This window comes from Sinohyriopsis cumingii, unplaced genomic scaffold, assembly GCF_028554795.1.
Source record: "Sinohyriopsis cumingii isolate HCF-2022 unplaced genomic scaffold, ASM2855479v2 utg001818l, whole genome shotgun sequence".
Lineage (NCBI taxonomy): Eukaryota > Metazoa > Mollusca > Bivalvia > Unionida > Unionidae > Sinohyriopsis > Sinohyriopsis cumingii.
In genome coordinates, this window is record NW_028316062.1 from 116572 (window position 1) to 137271 (window position 20700).

A 20700-nucleotide genomic window follows, 5' to 3' on the forward strand; every position below is an offset into this window, starting at 1 on the left:
ATGGAAATTAGTGGATGTCAAATACCTTCATAAATATTAGCATTTTAATGTTTGCATTAAACATTATTGAAGATATTTACATGTACTGTAGGCTGTCTAGTTAAGGTGATTCAGTGAGTACAAAATACTCAACGTATGAGACGGACGGACCCAAATACTGTCTATCTTCTCTACCCTCGGTCAGTGTGTGTGTGTGTGTGTGTGTGTGTGTGTGTGTGTGTCATTTGGATTTTTAACGTAGCTTTAACAATTTTTTCCGTTATATCGCTACGATGTCTGCAGTGTGGCAGTTTATAGTGATGCATAACACTTGGGCACCATGCTGCAGACATGTAGCATGATATTCCACCCAGTCACATTATCCTGACACCAGGCCGATGATTCCTAACAATAATCTCTTGCAGCTGAGCGCCAAGCGAGGCAGCTCTTAGTGCCATTTTTGTACGTCTTTGGTATGACTCGGCCGAAGCTCTAACCCACAACCTTCCGCATCTGAGGTGGACGGTCTAACCACTAGGCCACCGGAACGGTTACCTACCCACACCCTAGACGCGAGGAACTTTCAATAGAAATAGGAAATTACTAGAATTCAAGAGCCGAATTTATTACCATTTGTATAATGTAAATAATTGCTAATATGTCATCGACAAGCGATTGTCATCACCCTCTCTCGTTTTTCTACATAATCAACTCCTTACTTCTCGAGAGAAAAAAAAAACGATAATAAGAGTGTCACATTTCAGAAATTCATGATTTGATCTATACTCCATAACAGCCGGACAGTCCCCAATGTTTTTCAATGCGTGGTTGAAGCAACTACAACAACAAATGCATATCAAATAATGTTCAATAACATACATGAAACCTCGTTGTTTGCTATGTAATTATAATGCCTTTAAAATCAAGTTCCTGGACTGATTAGTGCTAATCTTGTAAACTTCTTGTTTGACTCCACGGTCGACAGTTCCACGCAGGCATATAGTTAAATGTTTGTGTCCTTCACACGGTTTTCAGGTTTTTATCTGCCCTGAGTGCTACGTTATGCTTCTGTTACAAGATTTCAGTTGCTAAACAGATATTAACTTATTTTATGGACAGGTCTTTTAAGAACAGAAACCTAAGTACATCCCATTAATGATTACATTATCCTGACAAAAATATATATTTAAGTAAGAATGCAAATAAAATTCAAAACAAACGTTTCAGTCGCACATCTTAATATTTTTTTGAATAACTGTTTATGCTTTCGTGTACGTTGTAAAATTCTTAATTTTATTTTTTGATATCTCGTGTTTTCTCTATCTCGCATTTAAGGACTATAACCTATTTGATCCTAAACTGTATAAAATATAATATAAAATATAAAACTTGGTGTACCTGTCTATGTAGACACTATAAATATGATCTAAATATAAAAAATAGCACTATATGCTAATATTGGTACATTTCTATTTGACCATAAGCAATTACTATCAACCTGGTATAACAAATGTACCACGAAACTATCAAACCTTATGACTTCTGACTGTGCAGTACCGAGTCAAATATGACAATATATATATATATAATCAATTGGTGAAGATAATAATTGGAAAATAATATTTAATTTACAAAGTAAATAAACCTTTTGATTACATATACCTTTCCTCGATTTACTTTTTATAGCATGTGACAACTTCCATTATGGAATTAACTGCGCCAACGAGTGTAACTGTGGAGTTGGATCCGAAAAATGTGACTCAGTAACGGGCTGTGTCTGTAAAAATGGATGGATTGGTGATAAATGCGACACTGATCAAGATGAATGTAGTACGGTGGGCATATGCACCGGAGCAAATATGTATTGCCGTAATTTTCCGGGGTCTTACCAATGCGTGTGCAAAACTGGTTATGCAAATGACGTATCAGGGTTATGTCAAGGTAACATGTGTATGCAATATAAATAAAATATTACATAGTTTAGAGTGTTCCTCAAGATTTTGGATAAATCTCAGTATCAGTATATTGTTCTTTTTTATATCTGAAATGCACTAAAGGTCTATTGATTTTATGTGATATTTTAAACATTTGATTATTTAGTATGTGACAGCCTTTCTGACATGCACTATAAGTGATCGAAATTCCGGTAGGAGTAAGCGATCTTTGTATAGTAATGCTAAAGTATATTTGGCTAAAGTAATAAATCATAACACAAAGTTGTATCTTGTTTTATGTAACCTGAATAACTTTCATGCAGTGGCAAGACCCTTGTAGTATTCAATGTCTTTATGTTCTAGACATGAATGAATGCACAAGCAACTCTATCAATGATTGTGAACAAATATGTACGAACACGGATGGAAGTTATGTATGTAGTTGCCAACCAGGGTTTCTAAAAAATGGAACGAAGTGTAACGGTATGTAACTATGCTTTTCTATATTTAGTAAGAAAACAATGCTTGTGAATTTGCATAATTACTACTGATGAATCCATTTCGTCTTTATGATTTAGAGGACCATAATTATTACTTTATTGTATTTATGATTATAATTAATACTGGTATTACCTGCAAAGAAGTTGTACAAGCATATTGTCGCTGTTTTTGTCTCTAACCATTTCTCTCACTCTGAATTTGAGCTATGTGTATGTTTAACTCCCCATTGCAATATAGCCATCATGATGCAACAGTATGGTACTTAAGATCAAACTTTCAATATCCTTTGACGGTGTCACATTTCAAATTTATCTAAATGTAACACGATAACTTCTGTACCTTCTACTGGATTGTAAGCTGCATGCCCTGTACGTTAGCAGTTTGTCATTGCTGATGCACATATTTGAATATCTGTTGATAGTCATCCCAGTATGAAAATGGATATACTGGTAAGTATATGTTTCCAATAAAACTTACTATTTTGTTGCATTACAAGCTTTTTTTTAACCTTAAAATCTTCATTGAAAAGATGGTAATAATATGTGTATGGTCCATCCACGTTAGATATCATGCTTCATGTTAGTCAACTTCTCATGCATGAACCCCGTAGTACACGCGTGTAGCATCGGAAAATACTTACCCTGTCTGTGTCACTCACTCTTTTTGTCATTGCAAATTATGTGATCTTGATATTATATAATTTGTTCAAAGTTTTTAAGAGTCATCGCAACCTTTATGCTGTCGAGGAGTTAAATCTTATATGTATGTGTTTATTTAGTACACTTCTAGGCCGATTAGAGTAGATACCTCTGTTGTAGACGGCTATTAGTCGTTTTAGCAATTCTTCTGTGATCGAGGTGCATGTGGTTGCCGTAAGAATTATAGTTGCATGATCGTCTGTTCAGCACCTGTCCTCCCGTTGTTCTTGATCTCCTGTTATTCTTTCTACGATTGAATTTATAAAATGTGTAAAATTAGCATTATGTGATATATGTCAATACTAATTTTATAGTTTAGTATCAGCAAGCATTTATATGGCTATATTTATAGAATATTGTCATTATAGTGCATTATTTTACATTCAGTTTTGAGGAACTGTGTTTTCTCCTATCATTCATTCTCCTCCTGACGATTAGTTTTCTAGCCCAATATTTTTCTTTCGAATTATGGTATCGAACTTCTTAGGTGTAATGCCATTGTTGTCTTTTTGTCTTCACTTGAGATCTTAAAGTCATTACCATATATGTGATATGACATGATTGTTTTGCCTTCATCGTGCCACATTGTTTATGCAAAATCAAAAATGCTTGTGAATATAGTCAATTTTGATTGGAATTCTGTTTCATTCCTGAGTCTTACCATTTTTGTGTAGTTTTCATTTCTTCCTAAGTAAAATGATCATGATTAGTGTTATTAATAATAATAAAATAATAATAATAATAATAATAATAATGAGGTGAATTAAATGACGAAGAAGCTATAAGAAGTAACAATCCATACCACGGCTAACAACAAATTACTAAATAAGGTACATAATAGAACAGTTTAAGTATGCTTGTGCAACAATAAGAACATTACCAATTTTGCAACAAAATTGAAAGACCATTGGAAATATATTTGCAGTGTGTAAAAAGAAGACATGATAAAAACTATTCCGCCACTTTCATGTCTACAACTTATCGATTTAATATTATTTCCTCTTCTGGTACTTAAAAAGCGACAACTAATTGCAAATGTTGATGATTCTAACTTTACGTTAATATATACAGCCCATGCAATAATGTATATTTGTTATAATCACTGAACAATATATGTGTGATGTGAGTCATATCTAGCTCAGACACAAAGCAAATGGACTGGTCAAAATAAGCCACCAGATGCTCAAAGACATCCATATATGTAGTCAAACTTTTAGATATAAATACAGATCCGACTTAATTAAGAAAACAACAAAGGCCATGACCGTTGTTGTCAATCAAGTACAGGTCTTGTCCAACCACGCATCTCTTTTTACAGCGTAGATGTAGAATGTGACGATTAATCCCACCTTGCCACAGTTTTGTGCTAGGGTCACGCTGCTACAACGTTTCTACTAGACCATGGTAGATTTTATTGGGGGCATTGAAGGGTGTCAGTCACATATAGTGTAGTAAGAGCTGTGTTTTAGTTGGAGTGCATAAGTGGTTTGGGTGTCAGTCATGGTAGTAAAGCATTAGGTTGGAGACTATCTTCAACACACCAGCTAGGACGCGGAGTGCTGATGGGATACCGTATCATCGCTTTAGCAAAGGAGCGTGAACAAGATTGTGGTAGTAGTGATCATGCCTGAGGATATATACATAGATTGGTTCATCACTTTCAGAGAAAAGAAAATTTATCAATGGAGAGAATTATACTGAAATATCATTCAGTTTCAAATGCTGGAAGATGCAATAGCCCCCTCGAGCAACAACAAAGCTAGAGCAATCTACAGGCTAGTATAAATAAACGTGGTGGGTAGCAAGCGACCACCAACAACACGCCCAATCAGAGAGTGGTGTATGTATGTTGTTTAATCAGTTGCCATAGTTCGACGAGAAGCCAACTCATGTAGATGATTGCCTTATGAAAATGCAGCACCGAATATGCTTCAGTACCTAATACAGAGACAAGATAAGGTAAGAGGAGCAAAATAATTCCCGTAAAACTATACCCGTGAATATAGGCGCAACACACCAACATTCATATAGAGTTGTAACGGAAAAGACAAAATCGTGGCGGACTATCAAGCAACGATACCATCTGACCATTGTCGAGAAGAATATATACTTAAGGTACTGAGAGCTACGACACCTGGGGTAATACAAAAAAATAACATACAAGATAGGAATGGAGGGTGTTAATTTTAATCTTAAAGTAAAGACTCAGCAAAAAATACAGAGGATGAATTTATGTATATGCCTGCTTACCTATCGGCCAGCCGAGCAGTAGTAGTGCGATTGGTTGACGACCTCAATGAATTGGTGATTAAGGCCGTTGGTAAGACCGAGGTGCGAATGGAAATATATACCAATAGAAGCTTTCGATTATTCAGAAGTAAGAATGTAAATTCTCAATATCGCCCGATTTCGGGTACAAGGTAACCTGGGCAGTTGTTAATGTAAAGACAAGAGCACCAGATGCTTCGAATGGACTGTAATATCCTTCCTATAATGACCATCACAATGATCATACCATATTGCACAGTATGTATCACAGCAAAACGACCCCGTATCCAGTTATATGTAGACGAAAAGGCGGCTAGTCAAACCTATCAAAAGCGGAGGATTGCAAACTCACTACCTTTAGTTATGACACCAGCCAGCAAGAATGCATTTACGAAAAGACCACAAGAGACAATTCTACATCACCGGCCAGTACTGGTGAACCAGCCATAACTGCTGCAGCCTCCAGCTGCGAATAAACCTATACAAATATAGAGTATCTATCATATTCCCTATCTGTGATACTACGACTACTACGTTAGTGGCGGCTCTGGAGATAGCCTAAATGACAGACAGCAACGCCATCTATAACAATATGGACAACTTACATTATCATTTCATTAGGGGAACTCCACTCAACCATTCAGCTTCTCCAAGACGGTAATATGACCTTCATCAGAAAGAATTTATCATCAACACTTGATATACCAAGCGCACTCTGTCAAGCAATTATGTATATTTGTATGATTGTATAGACGGTTGGGATCCGTTTAATCTAACTCTGCTATCCACCACTGAGGCTTTCTATAGCAACTTCAGCTCTTTGTGGTATATCCTCTGGGGATCAATAGCGCAGTTAACGCACGGGATACTCGCTACTCAAGACGTGAGTTCTTCATTTTCTCACTAATGTCTTTTAAGCTTTCGAGTTACATCTCTGAAAACTTAAGGCAAAATCCTACCCACTATCAAATAGCAGGACGCCCCTGTTAAAAGCACTCCTGGAATAAGCTGGGCCGATTAGCTCACAACTACGGGTGCACATATCAGCTGTTGACATAGAGCGATGTGTGTCTACTCATAGAGCAAGAGACTCGAGGAGACATTCCGAAATGTCAGCCCTCCTATGATATATCAAAAGGAATGTCGCAGGAAAGTACAAGAAGGAATATAACGGATATACCATTGCCTAGTTCGTTGACTATGCCACGATATCCATAACGTACTTTGCTATACAAACATTTACATATGCAGCAGGACTCACTAGATCAGTGTATTTACCATTAAATATCGAGCCTCTTCCCGATGGACACAACATATTGGATCGAGAGAAGCCTCAATGGCTCACCAGGTGGACAACTCACGCTACAGTCTGCATACACATTAAGACACTCACCCTTTCCCATCTTCAATATGACCAAAACACAGTTGGCAATGAAACATTCCAGTTCTCAACGCCGATTACCTCTGTCGGCAGAAGCGACTGGCAATTTAAGATCACGCGAGAAGCTTATTTAAGGAGGCGAATGGAGTAAAGTCTGTAGACTGGAGGTTGATGGCGCGCGCCGCGCATTTGTCACTAAATTACCCATGAACTTGGGCCTTATCCACTCTCGGTATTAGAGTAAACTAAGGGAAGGAACATTAGCTGGCTTCCTTTCAGTGAGTATAGGACCTGATCATCAACATCCTGCGGTGCTGAGCGACCTGCAATAATACTGGTATGATACTCGTGACCCAAACGGAAAGGTCGAGTTGACCTATGGATTCATGACAACTAAACGATATTTTTTTCAATCCAAATCTTAGTGTGTGATCATTCCCGGGATCTCAAAGGCGGCGGACGACATTAACTACGCCCAAGCTTACAACAATGCGATCATCATCAATGGTAGCATGGCTCAGTTTGATTGAGACCGCTACCTAATTGATACTCACTAAGTGGAAGTATGCCTAGACAATGTCTGCTTTGCCACGACTATTCTCGGCTTGGCCTGCAACAGCATCGACTACACCCACAGTAAGGAACCAACCGTAAATGATCTCATAAACATTGCTTTCGATGTCCAGTTTACCATGAAGCAAGTGACAAATGCAAATGGAAATTCCACAACGTCAACGATGTGTTTCACCATCTCTCAATTCAGTCTCTGACTTGCGATACAAAAGGGGCATCTCGACGTTCATGGCAACATTTTGGCGTTATACCATTGACTCTTATCTTTGGCTTATGCTTTGATGTGCACAAGGTCAATTTTGTAACCGAGAACAAGGTGTGTCTGACCTACGAGAAAAAAGGCGAAGAGGCTAACTTCTGCCCAAATGCTGATCCTAAAACCCAAAATCACGCTATCGATGCTTGCCCTGCGGTTGCAAGATGTGACACTGGCACTTGAAGTTGGAACCATGATACTTAACGTTATGCAAGGAGGACAGAGTACACAGCAGAAGGAAGTATATAGTCAGTGTTCCTGGCAAATCATATTCCTCCAGGTGTCAGGTTGGGAAAATGAACAGGAGCATAACTCAGTATTGTTCGATGACCTTGGCGTCACTTGACCACCGACCACCAGGAGCCAACTGTAACCCTCCCCCCCCCCCCTTTGCAGAGGGTGTGGTTTCATTGGCTGATTGTACTTTCTTTCAAGGTGTCCGCTTTATTCGGTTTTCGTTATCCAGGAGATGATTGCCCTCGGTGTTATTGCCGGGATCGAGTAAACTTAGAGGTAAAATAAATAAAGATCTGAGCAGATATATAGAACCGAATCACTCAAGCTCCCGTACATAAAAAAAATAATCAACTACATAAACAATGGTGATAATACATACATTGGGGGGGGGCCGAGTGGCCGAGTGGTCTAAAGCGCTGTCCGTTACGGATCACTACCATCTCACCTATGTCTGCGTGGGTTCGAGTCTCGGATTCAGCCAACGTGGGTATGTGAGAAAACTTGTCAGTATCTTCGCGTGAGTCGGTGGTTCTTTCTGGGGTTTTTCCGGGTTCTTCCTCCACCATTAATACTGGCCGCCATGTATAGCCTATCGTGTGATGACAAATGGCGTTAAACACAACAACAACTACAACTACAACTACAATACATTAGGAAGATACACTTCTTTTTGCAATATATCTTTCACCATATTTCAAAACACAATTATAATTTTAAAAATAGCCGATCTGGTTTGCTGATATGATTAGTTCATCAGACGATCGAGTGAACAATCGAAGTAATTGCCTTGTAAAATTACATAACATGCTTAGCTCTGGTTCACTCCGATTTCACTGAAGCTGTTCGCTGTCCTTTTGCCTTTTCTTTTCCTTTCATTTTCCCTTTTTTCTCCACCCTTCTTACTGTTTCGCCTCCCTTCGGCCCGCAAACTTTGTTTGGGTAGACGGATATGTAAGCTTTTAGATGCACATATTTTGGGATACGTCAGTGCTTAGGTGCATCTGATGATACGTCTGGGAATACGTCTGAAGAGCTATTTTCCCCTTTCAAAACAAACATACAACAATCTCAATTTTATGTCGCTTTTCCTACTGGGGATAGATCATTACTCCCCTCTTGTTATCAGATCTTACTATTGGCATTCAACAAAGGCTATTTGACCGAGTCAAGCGAGGCAGACCTAAACAATCCTAATTTCGTATGATTAATGTACTTTCTAATGGATAATTCATCACTTCGCATTAACACAATAGACATAGCATTTCTATTCTGGTTTCACTCATACAAATGAAATAATGAAATTTATTACATGACTTAATTACATTATGTTCAGCGAATGCACATATTCAGATATTTAGCATACATTAAATCACACTTTATGGATTAACAGCGTTAATTCAGTCAGTCATACGTGAATTTATCTGAGATCAGCGAATTCACACGGATTCTCGTAACTCATACCAACTAAAGTAATCCATGAAATTCTTATAACCTAATTCCTATAAACACAAGACAACTAATTCAAACAATTCGACTACCTTATATAATGAAGATTATTGTACGAATTCATATATATAAACTCAACACAGATGTACTCATATCAAGATAGTTGATCTACAAATTTAAACAAATAAATTCATGCACACATTATCAAAAAATTCCAGCGAAACATTATATTGCTATCAAAAAACTTCATGAAATTGACGCAAAAACCTTTTGCGGTTTCAGATGTGTCTGGCTTCTACCGCCAAACATTTGTCCGTTGACCTTCCAGACATCCGGTCACTTTGACAAATGTGTCGCAAAATAATTTCTTTCGAACTGATTCTCGGAGCTCCATGAAATCGGAAAAGCCTAGACTGATTAGACTTTTCGATGGGGGAATATTTACAGCTAGGAAATCTCGTGTGGGAAACACTCCCCTATTTGATATGACCAATCAGGATGAAGTATATTTACCGCCTTTTATAGCTAGATGCAAAACTTGGGGTCAGTTTGCCCTTCCAGGTTTTTACGACTAACTGTTTCTTTAATTTTTCACGTTTAACAGTTCCACTGTGAAATAGAAGTTAGCCGTGTCCCTAATAGTCCTCCTTGCGGTTAAGTAAACGAATACTTAATTTAAGATTCTCTACATCTACCAAATAGATATTAGAAATCATTGCAGTATAGCTATTTAACAAGCGCCTGTCCCCATAAATATAATTAGCTGCTATATGTCCCAAACTAATAAGCTCTACGTAGAGCGACATAAATTTGCCCCCTCACACCAATCAATGAAATCTTTCTAGAATTTGCAAAGAGCAACCTTCTCCGCGCCTATCTCCGTGAATCTGAGCTTAGTGAACATGTAGATTTCGCTCTGCAGATCAGGAACCGCTCTGGTGGCCTAGAGGTTAGAGCATCCGCCTCGGATGCGGAAGGTCGTGGGTTCGATCCCCAGCCGAGTCATACCAAAGACTTACACAAATGGTACTAACAGCTGCCTCGTTTGGCGCTCAGCATTAAGAGGTTAGTGTTAGGACTGGTCGGACTGGTGTCAGGATAATGTGACTGGGCGGGACATTATGATACATGTCTGCGGCATGGTGCCCCAGTGTTTGACATCACTATAAACTGCCACATTGCACACATCGTAGCGATATGACTGAAAAATTGTTATAGATATGTTAAAAATCTAAATCTCACATACACACTGTGGATCAGCCAGACGCCCTTCACCTAGCTATACCCGATCCACTACTTCAGCCCAGAAAACCTCTACCGAATCAGTCAGTTGCAGTTTGACATGTTAAGACATGCGTCTGACCGGTCTCAGCTACATCAATTGCCGAATCCACGCCGTCATTCTCTCTTAAAATGATGCTTATCAAGGGGTGAGGTAATAAAAGCCCAGCCCAATTATACCATTAGATTACAATACATAGAAACACATACATGGAATGCCATATGTACGACACCTTGTGGTAATCACCGAGTATCATTCGTTTAGGCTCGCCAATTCCTGGTGGGCGATTTCAGTCTACAGATGTAATGTGTTAGTAACACACGGACGTTATGATGAATGTAACCTGGTCCATTATTACCACACATTGCATTAAAAAGAAGATTTACTCACTGACCTGTTGGCCCACCACCTTTCCCAAACGGCTCCTTCATCTATACCAACCTTCTATATTTTATTTCGAGCGCTCCACCAACCTGGGCCCTAATCGATCTCCATAGATTGAGCTACTGCCTCCCAAATGCTGGTTATATCCACTGTAGTTCGTGCCGGCATAATGGTTTCGTGTATTCGAACGTAAGACCTTCAGCACCATCGTATTTCTCCATGCTGCCCATTTAGTCAAATCGACAATAGCTAGTACTTATGATCGATGATGATATCTTATAGAATAACCGAGTCGCTAATTGGGTGCTTGTGGTTGGCTTCACACCTCCATCTATTACAGCCACCACCTTCTATAACACCCAACAACTGAACACAGCTCTTAATACCCTCTGCATTGCGGCCACCCTGAATGAAAATGTATGCTTGTTGCTTCAAAATATAGTTTAAATATAAGAAAGACATCAAGCGTTTCCTTTGGTTATTCAAAAGTAGGACAATTTGTTATACGTATTACCTTTCCCCTTTGAATCGTTCCTGGTTCACTAGAACTTACAGTTACACTAATGTACTTTATATGTTCCTGACATAGTCAAATTCTCTCTCTCTCTCTCTTTCTCTCTCTCTGCCTTTTGATTCATTTTTGTCAGTTGTATCTGTCGAGGTTTTCCAAAAACAAATATATTAAAAGAATAACAGCAAGCTGATACGTTCAATTAATTCAATTTAAAATGGATAATACTTTCTTCTTTTGAAGAACAGGAAAGATGATTTAGAAATTATAAAATATAGTTTCATTGTGTTTCAGATATAAACGAGTGCGATGGTAACAATGACTGCTCTCAGATCTGCAACAACACTATTGGAAACTACAGGTGCTCATGTTTCGACGGCTTCCTCTTGAATACCACGGACCGACGTTCCTGCTTTTGTAAGTGACTAAAACTTTCGATTGCAAATTATTCCCGTAATTTTAAATATATGCATCTTTTTTAGCGGGTTTTGTGATCGGGATTTGATGGCGGGGGAGGGGGGGGGCTTTGTAATGTTTCAATGCACATGCCGATCTAAATACAAATGGTTGTGGACCTGTCCATTGTACAGTATGCCATAATGGTGAACATGTAAAAACAACGTTATGTCGTGCACATAGTGGCTACAAATCCAGATGGAAATTGTGGCATGACATTTCCAGTTTATCAGGGAAATAAATCCCCAGAAAATTATACATTTTGTCGCTTAAAAGTCAACTATGGGAGGCTCCTCTCGTAATAGTTCTTCAGACACGTTATTGTCCTTTGTCAATGAACTGACTATGGCAGTCAGTGAATTGACTGCTGCAATAGTGATATAAATGGCCATAAGTGTATAGTACATGCGGTGCTATTGTTATACGGGCAACAGTAGACGCACACTTGACCACGTTGAGAAATAATCCGCGAGCAAACGCAGAGGGATGTACGATGTGTCGCAAAATGAAATAGTTGGTGATATTGCCTTGTCCTTGAGGGAGGCGACTCTGTCGACGCCATAGACAAAATATCCAGGGAAGAAACACTGATTCCCACACATGATTATGCAATTATACACAATTTTTAAACAAGCTGATGACTCGTGTTGTGTTACCGTTCAGATACAAGAGTGTTTGACGTTCAACTGGATCAATGGCAGACTGTGCTTTTGAATCCGTGGAAAGATACTTACCTGAATTACAATATTTTTGTTCCTGATAATTAGCATGACAGCGTGAGGCTCTTATCATTTCCTATCTTATTCTCCATGATCTGTATGGAACAAATTAATTCGTGGTGTTGACTGATCTGTATTCGGTTATAGCCGGCGAATATCCTGAATACGTTAAGTTCTTGTATGGCTTTTCGGTTAATATTAAACGAATGGCTTGTAACTCACATCGCTATTGTTGGAAATATGCGAATCATCGATGATAAGTTGATTCTGATGTGGACAAGCATTGATGACCTCAGATGCGTAAACTGTGGTGATTCCCCATCGTTGTACGAGATTATATGTCGAAATTTAATGTGGGTTATAGTAATATATGTACCGGTGCTTATTGTATCCTTGATGATAAAATATAGTTTAGCCTGATCTATGACAAGTCTATTACATTCACGTTTACTGTCTGATAATGCCCGTCGTAAACTTTCCTATAATTCTCCGTCCAATGTCCTTGTTTGTGGTAATATTTATGCGATATGCACCAGAGGATGGCTCATAAAGCTAAACATGTTTATGTGGAAAGCATGTAATGATTGCACCTGTCACCGTTAACTGGGTCAAGATGTGCTTCTCCAGCACACACCTTAGATCCAATAGGATCAATGCCTGGAAGTGGGTGGGCCATTTACTGAAACTCTAGTAAGGTAATGTGTTGGATGAGGAGGTATGGTACGCACTCACCACGTCGAAGAAAATTTACAGTTAACACGCAACCATATCAACGCAAATAACATTGTCTCAATGGCAATACCCCACACAAGATCTTGCTTGGAGGGAAAATACAAAATAACCCACTACGCATGGAATTCCTGTTTGATACGTTTTATAGCTAACACGCTGTTGTCAGATTTTCCATGTCTGTATTTTTCCCGGTAATCGTTGTGATGATAATTAGCCACTGCAATGACAGTTCCAGCACAAATATATCATTGGGATTTACACTAGCATTTCTGACATTGTATTTTGTACCGAAATATCTTTGCACGTCGTTGCTCCGTAAGGCCAAATCCACCTGATGCATTTGTGACATGCTCGGCCAAACGCACTGTCGCAGTTTATATGACCGGTTTTCATCGAGGCCAGCAAGTTCTCGCTGTAATCATTCATGACATGAACTACATATATCAGAATCGCAATTTGATCTGCATTTTTGCAGTTGATATTGTCGATACTGCTCAGAACACAGGGTGAGTTTAGGATGTTATTGTGACAACAGAAGCACATTGATATCATGCCCCCCGTATTGGATCCATTTGGCTCTAATAACCCAATCGCCATTCTTTACCTTTGCGATAAATTTTATTATGAGAATGTATCTATTATCCGGAGGAAGAAGAGATAAAATAGATGCAGAACTGTTTAAAGCAACCGCAGATTACCAGGCGTGTTATAACGTTCTGCCAGACTACAAAGAGGCCGCCAAGAACATTGAAGGCGACTATACCATTATCAAATTCAACAACAATGTCGAATACACAACTGCCATCAACAATACAGATAACGGTTTAACAAATTTGGTTTGTTTGCGACGATGTGATGCTTTAGAAACAATCTTATCCAGCAGCGATATTTTCCAAGAGTAGACACAAAAGCAACGACATTATATGTCTCACACGATTCAAGTAGATTCCCAAAGTCATCAAGAGTAACGTCAATATGTTATTCGTGTTCAACGTAGTAGACTTACAGAGACTCAGAAATACTCATGCCACATGGTGTAATGGACACATGAAATCCAAAAAGATGTATCAAACATTTTTTTCACAAACACAAGCTACAGCAAACGGGTTAGTTGCCATTTCAATGTCAAAACCCGTGCAATATCAGATTGGTATAATACATCCGACAGATGTACTTGGTAAATGTAATGAAGAGAACACGAGGACAAGCGCAGGAGCGTCTGGAAAAGCTACAGTGATGTTTACCAACGCGAAATGCTGTAAGCTAGCTGTTATAATCGCGTCAGTCAATGAGGGATGATTTCATCCCGCTGTCAAAATGTATTGCCTACAAGAGGTCCAAAGACACTTCATGAGTGGTACAAATATGTAGAAGGTTGTCCCGACAGAATCATGTATTATAAAAGCGTGGAAAGAATAAAAAGTTCGATGACTACTGGCTTAGATTTGTTGAAATGGTAAAATACCTAGTGATCTCGATGTCTTCGGGTACCTTCCATCGCCAGACATAAAAGCAAACCCCCCCCAGGAATCCCCTGGTCCTCCGCAAGAACAAGGTCTCTATACAGCATCAATAATTCATGCGAATAACCTGATGATTGAAGTTGATCGATCAGCTGATCGGCGACTTGCATAACCACGAGCGCGATTAACCGCGAATATTATACGGCCGTGTTAGCACTATAATGTAGTCCACGGTGAATAACAACATAGTTATTTCATGATTTGATACAATAATTGCAAATACTACTCTAGCACCACCAAGATTATGTTGGTTTCGACGAAAAGTAAGATATCGGTCACAGAATGTCTTGTCATAACGGAATGATGACTCATACCACGACTCATGCCATTTAATCGAAACAAAAATGGAACAAATGAGAATCTTGAGATAAGCAGACATTTCATGCATTACGTTTTAGGATTGAATATGTTATATCCAACGCTTCATTATAAGACTTATAAATTTATCATTGAGTCACCATGCGATACAGATGAAGTCTCATTTTATATATCGAAAGTTATTTTTAACCTTTTTGACTAATACAGTGTGCGTAAGTTATTAGAACTCGTTGAATAATTTATGCTTTAGCGATATTGCTTAAATTTATTCTTTTGAAGTAAGCACTTCACTATTGTATGTTTCGATTATCTTGAAAAAGTTTTATTTGTCAGAAATGGATCGATTATGTTTTTTATTAGTGATCCTGATTATCTTGTGTGGGCTAGGTTTTCAACTGCGATATCGCTCTATATGTGTGTTAAGTGTTATATAGCCCTCAATGAATCATGCTGATAAAAGCTAGTTTCCACACAGCTCATCTGTTTATTGGGGTTATAATCAAATAACATATACGTTATACTATTTCAGAGTTACATCATTCTGAACATCGTGTATTAAGCATTTTCATAGATGTCATCCTGACCATCATATATCAGGAATATTTATAGAAGTTATTCTAACCATCCTGTATTAGGCATACTCATAGAAGTTATTCTAATCATAATGTATTAAACATATAGAAGTCATTCTGAGCATTAAGATTTATGCACACTCATGCATATATATATATAGTGTTATTCACATTGGTGAATACACATTAAGAACAATATGTACAGCTCCGTCAGACAGATACATCTTATGTAAGATAATTGATAAAAATAGAATCAATTATTTGTATTTGTTCTAAAAGAAAAAAATATAAAGACATGACATGTTGATAATGAAAATACAAACTTTGCGGTTAATTTGTTTTCTATTTTACATATAACTTCAGCTGAGGATCAGTGTTCTTCATCAAGGTTAGCAGCCTGTGAATCAAAGCATGCCTTGTGTATCCCCCGTAATGGATCAGCTCAGTGTTACTGCCCGAAAGGGTACCAAAACGACTCGCAGGGGTATTGCACAGGTTTGTTGCTATAAACTATCGTCTCGTCAAATCCAGTTTTCTATGTTAATGAAACTGGTATTAGGCAAAATGTGAAGTTTAGTTTCAGATACGCCAGCGAGCAAAGCTGTATATATAAACAAACAATGCCCAAAATTCAAAATAATGAAACCATACAAATAAACTCAAGTTCAGCAAATTATCACTTGTTTTTAACTGTCCGAACATAACTGTGAAATTGACCATCCGAAACGTAATCAACATATATTTTGTCAAGCAAAGATTTTAATGACTAGCGACATATGAATCAATAACATTATCATACACGTGTGTGTGTGATTTAGAAATTTTGCGTAGCTAACTTCATATCGCTACGATGTCTGCAGTGTGGCAGTTTATAGTGATATCCAGCGCTGTGGCATCATGCCGAAGACATGAAGCATGATATCTCACCCAGTCATATTGAACTAACACCAGGACGATCAGTCCTAACACTAACCTCTTTATGTTGAACGCCAAGCCAGTCAACTGCTTGTACAATTTTTATAAATACTTTCTTAATACCCAACCGGGGATCGAATCCGATATGTCCAAGTCTTTTGCGGACGCTAAAACCTCTTAGGCCACCGGAGTGGTACCATTATCTTACAGGTTAGAAAATGTTATAACCTGTATAAAATATTATTTATTCGAATTTTTAAAATTATATGAGTAGTATCAAGCATTATCTTCTAGGATCAATGGATAACACACACACACACACACACACACACACACACACACAATATATATATATATATATATATATATATATATATATATATATATATATATATATATATATATATATATATATATATATATATATATATATAAGAATACAAATCATATGGCGAAGTGCACTGGATCCAGCAACGTGTATCACAGATTGATTAAGATGTATGCAATAAACTGACAACGAACTAGTATATAAATACACTGCACGCACTTTTGACTTTTAATGAGTTGCAACATAATACATTTAAAGGTATCTTTCCTTAGAAATAGTAATGTAATGTTTTGCAAACAAGACGGTTGCTCTATTATATTTGTTTGTCTTGTCAATGTTTTGTATTTGCCATCGAAATATACTCATTAAGAGTCGAAAGCTGTTTTATCGTCTGATCTAAATAATCCTAGTGGTTCTAACGTGTGTGAGTCCAGAAGTTTAAGAGTTTGTTTTGTATATGTTTGGTTTGTTCTACCTCTGACAGATAGCTTGTTTATCTAGAAATTTTGGGATACCGTTTTCAATTTACGCCAGTATCAATTATATTGCTATTATAATGTATTTCAGCCAGTGTCAATTATGTTGCCATTAGAATGTATTTCAGCCAGTGTCAATTATGTTGCCATTAGAATGTATTTCAGCCAGTGTCAATTATGTTGCCATTAGAATGTATTTCAGCCAGTGTCAATTATGTTGCCATTAGAATGTATTTCAGCCAGTGTCAATTATGTTGCCATTAGAATGTATTTCAGCCAGTGTCAATTATATTGCCATTAGAATGTATTTCAGCAATAATATTCTACCCTTAGGATATGTTTCGGATTTAAGCTTGCTTTGTTTTCCTATTACAGACATCGATGAGTGCAAACAAAGTCGACTGCCATGCTCAGAAAACTGCACGAACGTGAATGGCAGTTATATATGCTTTTGTGGGCCTGGGAAAGAAATTGCTACGGACGGATTGACATGCATTGGTGAGATTCATATTTATATTAATGATGTCAATGCTTTATTATCTTATATGTATTTTAATATTTTCAACAGGTAGGGATATATAATATTGATATTTGATACTACTGGAACGCATTTAATCCTAATCAAAATATAAATATTAATATTTCTTGCAAAAGCAAAACTGCATATTTTCATATTCCCTACTACTCACCTCACCCACCTCAACCCCTCTATTACATATAAAAAGTCATAATCTTATGTCCATTGTGTGTTGTGTATCTTGTTATTTGACTTCTGTCATAAAGTTCGGTCAATAATATTTTATAGGATCTAGATTTCTTAATTGGCATATTTATATGTTTGTGGTTGATATTCACCTTCCTCGCGAATCTTACACCGAGAAATAGCTCCAATATTGCACCTCTTCAGCATCTAGTTACTTTATGGAAATACAACTACTAGATTTGTATGGAAATATAACTACTAGTTTTCGCATGGAGATATAACTACTAGGTTTATCATGGAAATATAACTACTAGGTTTGTATGAAAATATAACTACTAGGTTTAGCAGGGAAACATAACTATTAGGTTTTGTTTGGAGGTATAACTACTAGGTTTAACATGGAAATAAAACTACTAGGTTTGTATGGAAATATAACTACTAGGTTTAGCAGGGAAACATAACTAATAGGTTTTGTTTGGAGGTATACCTACTAGGTTTAGCAGGTAAATATACTTGCTAGGTTTTGCATGGAAATATAACTATTGGGTTTGTGTGGAATTATAACTTCTAGGTTAATAATGCAAATATAACTAATAGGTTTTGCATGAAAATATAACTATTAGGTTTACAAAGAAATATAGTTTCTACGTTTTCAAGGCAATATAACTACTTGGTTTCCAAGGAAATACAAGTACCGAATTTCACAAATTCACATTAACTGACATACAAAAGGATGTACGGTTGGAGTCTATTGTGTATTAAATTACACATCTTGGAACTTAAGCATACGATTTAATCAGTGTCACACTTTGCATTCCAGTTATCCACTAGTACATTTTGCTCAGATTGTACCGACCTACCTTATCTGATTAAAGATAAAGACTAGAATAGCATTGATGTACCCAGTTTGCATTGAAACTTTACTGATAGTGATTAGCTATACCATTTGTAAGTCGATAATTGAAGTTCTGATAAATTCATCGGTTGTCCTCACATGATCTATCTAAACGACCGAAAAACGGGGACACCTTGTTGTTAAATCCAGGCTTCAAATTTACATATTCATCCATTACTTTATTATTGTGTTTACATGTTATCCAATAAAGGGTAAGCTTTGTTTTCTAATTCAATCCTTTCATTCAGTATTATTACATGTATTACTAATGAACGATTTCATTTTTACAGAATGCCAAAAAGGAAAGTATGGAGATCACTGTGCAAAGAACTGTTCATGCAATGCAACCAACACAGATAAATGTGATCTAGTGAATGGATCATGTGCTTGTAAATCTGGATGGGAAGGTCAAGTGTGCGACAATAACATAAACGAATGCAATAATAGAACAATCTGTCCTGAACTTTCCAACTGCATAGACCTCCCAGGAACATTTCGATGCGAGTGTCACGATGGATTTGCTACAGCTGCCGAAGGATTTTGTGCCCGTACGTGTTTTAGTCCTTCTCAAAAGTTTCCTTATTTCTAATATCAGGAAAATCTAAATAGAAATAAATAAAACAAATCCATATATTTAACATTTCCGATGTATGATATTTGTTGTGCATGAGTTATTATTATTTTTCAGAAAGGTTTTAGCTTGTTCAGAACCGTATCTACGTAAGCAACAAACAATGACGATGAGCATGATGATGATGATAATATATAATACGTTATTATTAGTAGTAATAGTAGTAGTATTATTAAAACAGCAAGGATATATATATATATATATATATATATATATATATATATATATATATATATATATATATATATATATATATATATATATATTACTCTTAAGTTTAATACCAGGTATAACTGTTTAATAATAATTCTTACGTCAGGCTATGTAGTCAACCATTCTTTGACTATTTAATGTAACTAACAGTTGAACTAGTGTTTCTTTAATTTGGGTTTAAGTACAAACGTGTTATTGTTGGTAGACCAGGATAGGACACATTATATCTCAACATGTGGGAAATGCAAGGGCATGTAAACCAACACTATGTGGTTTTGCTTTTAATCAGTATAGTCTTTATTTTATAAAGACTGGCCTTATGTAAGTTTCTGTTAAAGAGATGTGTAACAGTATCATGGTTAAAAGCAAATAAACCTTCATGACGATTTTTATCCTAAGTCTCAACATTTTACACATTCATATATTAAAGACAAATGTAAGGTTTAATGTAAAGCATAAGTTTTGATCATCTATATGAAGATATGCTCAACGTCTACCGTTGTTTATAAAATATTATATTATATTATATTATATTATATTATATTATATTATATTATATTATATTATATTTTAATATTATATTGTATTGTATTATATTGTATTATATTACATTATATTATATTATATATAATTTAGGACGAACTAAATATTTTATTCAAAATTACGATTATTTCTCCAGTTTGAGTATGATATTATCTTAAAGCAACTGAAGCGATTCCAACCTCATTCAGAAGCATTCATTTCTACCTTAATATATCATATGATTCTA

The 20700-nt window shown here is 36.8% G+C and overlaps 1 protein-coding gene across 1 annotated transcript in view; it reads left to right on the forward strand.

Moving 5' to 3' along the window:
• LOC149771494 (uncharacterized) overlaps positions 1-20700 on the forward strand; it is a gene marked incomplete at its 5' end in the record, with an annotated part of 186776 nt that overhangs the window by 41610 nt on the left and 124466 nt on the right. Inside the window, 6 exons of the mRNA XM_089948375.1 lie at positions 1666-1920; positions 2277-2396; positions 11745-11867; positions 16134-16265; positions 17865-17987; positions 19378-19635. Coding sequence (XP_089804501.1) covers positions 1666-1920; positions 2277-2396; positions 11745-11867; positions 16134-16265; positions 17865-17987; positions 19378-19635 — 1011 coding nt within the window. The remainder of the gene's footprint in view (positions 1-1665; positions 1921-2276; positions 2397-11744; positions 11868-16133; positions 16266-17864; positions 17988-19377; positions 19636-20700) is intronic.